The sequence below is a fragment of the Pygocentrus nattereri genome, chromosome 11, assembly GCF_015220715.1.
Source record: "Pygocentrus nattereri isolate fPygNat1 chromosome 11, fPygNat1.pri, whole genome shotgun sequence".
In the NCBI taxonomy this organism is placed as follows: domain Eukaryota; kingdom Metazoa; phylum Chordata; class Actinopteri; order Characiformes; family Serrasalmidae; genus Pygocentrus; species Pygocentrus nattereri.
The window spans coordinates 24,704,731-24,712,521 of record NC_051221.1 but is presented as its reverse complement, the minus strand read 5'-3'; the positions used below and the strand labels follow the sequence as shown (position 1 = coordinate 24,712,521).

General features: G+C 37.6%; 1 protein-coding gene across 3 annotated transcripts in view; it reads left to right on the top strand.

The window, feature by feature from the left end:
* Positions 1-7,791, top strand: part of ano5a (anoctamin 5a) — a 33,735-nt gene that overhangs the window by 21,971 nt on the left and 3,973 nt on the right. For all 3 annotated transcript variants that reach the window (XM_017722866.2, XM_017722864.2, XM_017722867.2), the window contains 9 exons: positions 57-162; positions 261-321; positions 548-699; positions 2,047-2,121; positions 2,708-2,936; positions 6,031-6,206; positions 6,324-6,421; positions 6,553-6,683; positions 7,535-7,740. In XM_017722866.2, the coding sequence (XP_017578355.1) occupies positions 57-162; positions 261-321; positions 548-699; positions 2,047-2,121; positions 2,708-2,936; positions 6,031-6,206; positions 6,324-6,421; positions 6,553-6,683; positions 7,535-7,740 (1,234 nt within the window). The remainder of the gene's footprint in view (positions 1-56; positions 163-260; positions 322-547; positions 700-2,046; positions 2,122-2,707; positions 2,937-6,030; positions 6,207-6,323; positions 6,422-6,552; positions 6,684-7,534; positions 7,741-7,791) is intronic.

The following is a 7,791-nucleotide window of genomic DNA, read 5'->3' as shown; positions in this document are numbered from 1 at the left end:
TACAGCAATAATAGCAACAACAGTTAATGTACTAATATATGTCATTTCCTCTGCAGGAAAGAGATCTGTGATAAAGACATTGGTGGCGAGATTGTTATGTGTCCTCTCTGTGATAAGAAATGTGGCTTTTGGAAACTCAATAGCACATGCAACTCCACCTGGGTGAGTTTAATATGCTTTTTTTTTGCTGTTCCTCCAGATGTGCTGTAACATACCGACATTTATCGTATTCTTACTTTTTAAAATTTTTTTTCTAACAGCAATCACATCTCTTCGACAACACAGCAACCGTATTTTTTGCTATATTTATGGGTATATGGGGTAAGTTACAGTTATATTTTTTCACCTGGCATTGTGAATTTGTGTGTTGTTGCCCCCTGGTGACAGAGTGGCAAATTGTTTGGTTGAGAGTAACTTTGACTATTTAAAGCCAAATGCCATCACAGGTTTGATTAGCTTTTTGCTGAATGATTACTGAAAAGTCTTAATCAGTATATGAGGAGTCAGCTGCAAATGGAGCCTAATGAGTGAAAAATGCTTTGTTCAGTCACCCTGTTTCTGGAGTTTTGGAAGCGGCGGCAGGCCAGGCTTGGGTATGAGTGGGATCTGGTGGACTTTGAGGAGGAGCAGCAGCGACTACAGCTTAGGCCTGAGTATGAGACCAAGTGCACCAGCCGACGCCTCAACCGTGTCACACAGGTAACCATTCCCACAAGAACACTTAATGACATTAATGCTGATATAAATAATAATTACAGTTATTATTATTAGTAGCAGTAGTAGTGTTTTATATGATATTTAGTAATAGTAGTATTAATGTTTTCATGTGATACTTTTCAGAGCATTTTTTATTCTTTTATGTATAGTATTCCCCCCTGGTGGTTTATTTTTTCATCTTTTGGGCTGTTGGAATTGTAGAATATGAACAAAAATAATGAAAAGCTGTTTCTCTCACAAAGAAACTACAGAAAGGTAAAAATGAGAGAGATTCACATGAGTTAAATCAGTGGTTCCCAATCTGCAATATATTAAAATATTGGTTGATAGTAAGATGTTCTAATATTGCTGTTAATTTTTTTACGTAGGAATTTCTGTGTCCAGAATGATGAACAGAGCTATAGATAATTTTTAAATGACAGAGAAAGGAGTATAACATTGAGAATGAAGTTCTCAATAATATTAAAAGAAACAGAAATTAATAAAAGAAAAAATAATAGTAACAGAATAGCTCATATTTTTTAAAATGGTGGCCAAATATCAGGCAGATGACTTATGAAGAAATGACTATAAGTAAATAATTGCAGTGTTTTATTTTTATTTAATAATTTTTTGTTTGACAACACACAAAAGGATGAGAATTATCCCACAAAAGATCACATTGCAGGAAACTATTAAAATTAATTTAAATTACAGCAGTATTTCCCAATGATACATTAAATTTACTTAACTCAAATGTGTACCTTTCAATTCCTTGTAAATAAAACAAACATTGTTAGGAAAGGTAATGCCAAAGTTACAAATATAAAATATAAAATTATGTTGATATAATATATTTTATTCATTTGGAAATTATGTATCAATTTGAATGAAGTAAAGTGGCTGTGCTCCTGTTCCGTGTAGGAGCTGGAGTGGGTTCTGTACCAGCCAGTTGCCAATTTAATTGGCAAACTCTGCTTGTGCTGGTCTGCTGTGGTCCTGTGGGTAAGACTTGAACAGGATGAGAGCAGACCTTAGGTTTTTGTGTTTGCTTTTTTGGTGTGTGCATTTGAGTTTTTCCCCTGCAGTTTTGTAAGTTTACCATAATTGTTCGCTCCAGTTTCCCTGCAAGTGCTCTGTGTGATTCCTTATCACTTTTAAAAAAACGTTCTGTTGTGAGTACGTTAGATGATATATGCAGGCCATAATCCAGAACCTCATGAGAGCTTTTTTTGGCAGCTCTTTTGCAGAAGTAAAGAGCTAATGCAGGCTTGGTTCTAGGCATGTGCCACTGGTAGTTGTACTAGTTGCTAACTGCCTTGTTCCTTGGTTTGCTTGCTTGCTGTGTAGGAGATGGAGCCTTACTTCCCTGTAACAAGCAAGTGTGCTCGCTTATGCCTGTCTGGGGCTACTGTCTTATTCTGGGTGAGCATCAATGCCACTGCTACATGTAGTGGAGTGGCACCTTTCATCACACATAAATACTAAAAATTATTTCATCTCAGTCATCATCATTAACTTAATCAATAACATTGAACAGGCATTTTTACTATCATCATTCATACATTCATACATTTAAACACTATCACAGGCAAGCTGTGATGTCGCGATGAAGGATGTCCTTTATTATACAGTTATACAGTTATTATATATGGTAGTATGTTGCCTGCAGCAAAGGTAAAAAGGTAAAAGAATGGAAATTTAAAATTTGATAAGAAAATGTTTTATGCCTGTGGATGCATGGTTTGAGAAGCATGTTGTATTTAAAGTTCAAGATGTCTTGGATGTTTTCATAGTGACAATTTATAAGTGGCCTACTGTAATATACTATAATTTTTAGATAAACAAATGCCTCCAGTATAATAAGCATTTCAAAGAATCAGTTATGTGACAGTATATTTTAAATATTTGATTAACATGGCATCTTCTTTAATTGTTTAAATTGTTTACTTCATGCCATCGACCCTAACATGTCTTTTCTCTGGTGTCTGCTGTTTCTTTCCATATGAAGATCTCCCTAATTATAGCAAGTATAATTGGAGTGATAGCATATCGGCTGGCTGTGTTTGCTGCATTGGCCAGCGTCATGAAGGACAGCCCTACCAATAAGCTGGAGCTGGTGGGCTCACTCATCACCCCACAGCTGGCCACCTCAGTCACTGCTTCTTGCATCAACTTTGTCATCATTATGTTGCTTAACTTCCTATATGAGCGAGTGGCCATATGGATCACAGATATGGGTGAGTTAGACCAGTTCATTATTCAGTGATAATGTTTTTATGAGCCTTAAATGTTACTGCCATAAAACAAATAATAAAACACTCTGCACAGGTTCTGTTAACTGTTTAATATACATAATATACAATCCCTGACTTTTACTCAACCAATGGATATTCTAGACCAGTGTTGCTATATCATCAGCATTAAAAAGCACAACAAAAAGTCTGAGTATTTCTGCCTCACAAGGCCATAAGGCGGAATGTGGAAGTGCGGAAGTGTCTGTGATGGCACATAACGAAAACACAACTGGATGAGTGAGAAATCTGACCAGCACCCTCTGCATTAAAAGCCAGGTTAGGTCAGGAGTCAACAACCCAAATGTTAAGAAGAGACATTTTGTACGTTCAACAAAAATCAAAACACCTTGGGGGCCACAACATTTAATGTCCAATATGCCTCAGTATGTGTTAAGATTAAGAAACCCTTATTAGTACCTTAATGGGGAAATTTCACCTCCGCATTTAACTCATCCGTGAAGTGAAACACCACATACACTCTAGTTAGCACACACACACTAGGGGGCAGTGAGCACACTTGCCCGGAGCGGTGGGCAGCCCAATCCGCAGCGCCCGGGGAGCAGTTGGGAGTTAGGTGTATTGCTCAAGGACACCTTAGTCATGTGCTGTCGGCTCTGGGGATCGAACCGGCGACCTTCCGGTCATGAGGCTGGTTCCCTAACCTCCAGCCCACGACTGCCCATGGTATAAGCTAAAATATAAACGAAAACACAAACTTACTTTGCTCTGCATTAAGCTTTAGTTATAATCGCTTTCCTCCCCTTTCCAACGGGAAAATTCTCCTCAAACGTTGTATAGTTGTAAAATGTCTCACAATGTTCGACTGTTTTATGAGGCTGAAGTCGCTTCTTATTCGCCGTGCAACTTCTTGTTCAAATTTTTCTGTTCCACCTGGTGGAATGGAAAAAATCTAAAGAGAAGCTGACATCTTCACAACTTTTTAATGTTTGACAGTCCCTCGTTGCAGATGTAATGTATCAGGAAACCAATTGCGCTGCTTATAAATGTGAAAGTCCATTCGTCTCTAAATGTTCAAGCAAGTGATGTCAATGCTTCCACCCAAATTGGAAGTGAATTACAAACTCTGTTGCAAGTTTTATTGCCAAGGGTTAGGGTCTGTTCTGTGTCACTGAGAACCAGGGCTTTCGTGCTATGCTGCCCACTTTGGAGCGAAGTTACAGTGTCCTGTCTCCAACATATTTTACTGTCACAGCAAACCCCTTCTCCACGCTCCACAGCAGGACCAAACCTGAAAAATCACTGAATTAAAAGGGTAGGTTAGCTGTAACGTGAAGCGTGGACATCCATTGCCACAGGATCTTATTTCACTGTAACTGCACATTTTATCGCAGATGAGTGGTAGCAGCATCTCCTGTGCTCCAAACAAGAGCAGTGAATGAGAGAATTTCACTTTACTTGCCATATCGCTTCCATTTGTTTTAATAATACAAAATATTGGAAATAAATTCATTATAGATCATTAGAAATACTTTAAAGTATTGCTTTAAAAGTACATAGGCCTGTATAGAAAAAAGATGCATTGAGATTGCATTTAATGGCACAGAGTTCTGCGTTCAACTGGTAACGTTCAGTTCTCTTGGTGTCTGCAGTGACATATTTGTTTCTAGCAGTATCTGAGCTCAGGTCTGTCTTTTTCTCTAAGCTATTGGTAACTAGCAAAGATACTTTCACTAGATTGACAAAGCACTTCTTGTAAGTCGCTCTGGATAAGAGCGTCTGCTAAATGCTGTAAATGTAAATGTAAATGAGATGTATTGATAATTGTTTTATAATCGCATCGCAGCCCTCTGAATCGTAATCGAATTGAATCGTGAGGTGCCTCAAGATTCCCACCCCTAATTTTGAGCATAAACATCATATTGTGTTTTGTCTCTGCTAAATGGCCCTACTCTCCCACTCTAAAAGTGAGTCAAGACTATTTTGGCAGCAGGTATTCAGTAGCCTACAAATCTAAGTATTTGTATCTCAAGAAATTACTTTAGACTCTGTTTCATCTCCATGCTCTTTTTTTTGATATTCCAGCAAGTTGAACATTCTAAGCAGAGTTTATTCAGTGAGCCTACTTGTCTCATCTCATTTAGTTTCCATAATATCTCATAATGACTGGCAAATAGTTTGCAAAGTATGATTAAGAACATAATAAAACAATAAGAATAGAATGGGACAGGTCAGACAATACTGTCTGTTGTATTTTGTAAAACCTGGCAATAAATGTATATAAAGGCTTAGAAAGTTTCATTTGGCTGTAAATATATGGTAAACCTGTAACTGTATCTTGACCAAGATGGGATGTGGACACTAGGAAAGAGGATGGAGCCAGCATGGTTGTTTTTAAGTTTTAGTGTTCTTTGGGTTGACATGTAAAGGAAATTCATGTGAACTCCAGGTATTACAGAAAAACACTGTTAATCTTAATTGTACAACTTAAAGGGAAACTTAACCATTTTTTTCCAAATGTCTTCATAATTGAAAATGTTAAGATGTAAACAAACTCATTCAGAGTGTGAAAAGCTCTGTTCTAGGGAAACTCATGGGGTCAGAATTTTTTCACATTGTTGGTGATTTTAAATGCTTATGAAATACTTATGTGCTTTGTTCACATCACAATGACAGAATTACGTGAAAATTTTGAAAAATGAGTGGAATTCCCCTTTAAGTTGTCTAACTAGTACAGCATGCATATGGATTAATTAAGAAATACTAATGAAACGAAGATCAAATTTAGATTTATAATTCTGACATTTTTTGTGACGTATCCCAACATAAAATTATATATATATATATATATATATATATATATATATATATATATATATATATATATATATATATATATATATATAAATTCAGGTGGTTAAAATGACCTTTATGGTCATTCTAGAAGTTATAGAATTCTAACTTTTCTCTGATAGTTACAGTTGTTGGAGACTTTCTTTCTATATTACATTCATCCATTGACAAAACTGACTGTAGAACTAACTAAGCTGGTGTGCTTTCTTGTTCTTGCTGCCTGCAGAGGTCCCTAAAACACATGTGGAGTATGAGAACAAGCTGACTGTCAAGATGTTCCTCTTCCAGTTTGTTAACTACTATTCTTCCTGCTTCTATGTGGCCTTCTTTAAGGGAAAGTTTGTAGGCTACCCAGGAAAATATACATACATGTTTCATATCAGCAACCTGAGGAATGAAGAGGTACATCTTTTATAAAAATTGCTTGACAGCTAATTCTGCCTTGTCTAATGACAGCGTTTTACTGAATAAGTAACAGTGATGTTGATTAGCCTGTCTGTTATATGGTGAATTCTGTAGTGTGACCCTGGTGGTTGTCTGATTGAGCTGACCACTCAGCTGGTCATAGTGATGACTGGTAAACAAGTGTGGGGGAACATCCAAGAGGCTCTGCTTCCGTAAGTGTTTCCTAATCTATTTGAAAAGATGACACTTTGATAAGGCAGTTTGAAAGGACTAGCTGTGTCCACTGTGCTGCATCTTCAGTGAATGGAGCACAGTAAAGGTGTATGTGTTTGTTTGTTTGCAGCTGGCTGAAGAACTGGTGGAGCAGCCGTAACGCTCGCAGTCACCCTGAGAGTCTTTACAGCCGCTGGGAGCAGGACTATGACCTGCAGAACTTCAGCCAGTTTGGCCTTTTCTATGAGTACCTGGAAATGGGTGAGTTTTGTCTGAGCACTTGTGTAAACACACATGTACATATCAAAACTTTGAATTTTTTTTTTTGTTTTTTGTTTTTGCTTTACACCACTTGTTATTTATGTTGTGTACCCATTTCCTGATGGGCCAACAGAAATGGTCTACAATTAGTTGGAATAAAATCTCATTACATTAACTCACATTGAAGGTAAAGCTTTTCCTTTCTAAGTAGACTTACCATTTCAGAAATGCAAGGGTTTGTTATATAGTTAAGATACATGAGCTTATTCAAACTCCCCCTTACACTACCACATTTTACAGATAGAGGATGCTGTTGTGTTTCTGTACATTGTTATATTGGTCTCAGCCTTCCATGCTCTGCCCACACATACACAGAGTGTCTGATATCTGTAGTAGGTTAAGCTGGCCACAACTCTTAGGATTTTGTCAGTTTCATTCTGAATGACTTACATGCAAGGGGTTTCATCTGTCTGACAGGAAACAAACTCTGTGCGACATGCCGTTCAGAGCAAGGCATGGTCAGAAATAATAACAGCGTTTCATCTTTAAAAGTTATTCATTGAAGCATTTTGTAGGGTTTAAGCAAGATTTCCTTGCTTGTTTTCCACTGCAATTTTGAGAACAGATTTGTTTTAAAATTAGCCTATTCCTGCACATCATTCCAAAAAAGCAGGCTGTGCTTGGTTATTGTGCAAGTCAGTGTAATTTTTTTTTCCTGTCATAGTAGGTCATTCTTGGCCTTTTTTAAGGGAAAATGCACCAGAATCTGACAGAGGTCAGAAAGTCTGGCTTGCGAGACAGCATCTATGCAACTCTCTAATTGTCTCTCACTTGCTCCCTTTCATCCCCAGTAATCCAGTTTGGTTTTATCACACTCTTTGTGGCCTCCTTTCCACTGGCTCCCCTCTTGGCTCTGATGAATAATATTTTGGAGGTGCGTGTGGACGCATGGAAGTTGACTACTCAGTTTCGTAGACCTGTAGCAGCAAAAGCCCACAGCATTGGAGCCTGGGATGAAATTCTCAATTTGATTGCTGTCTTCTCCGTGGTCACCAATGTGAGTTAACTCGCCTCTTTTCACCTCTCATGTTTCTGTTCTGGTTTGATT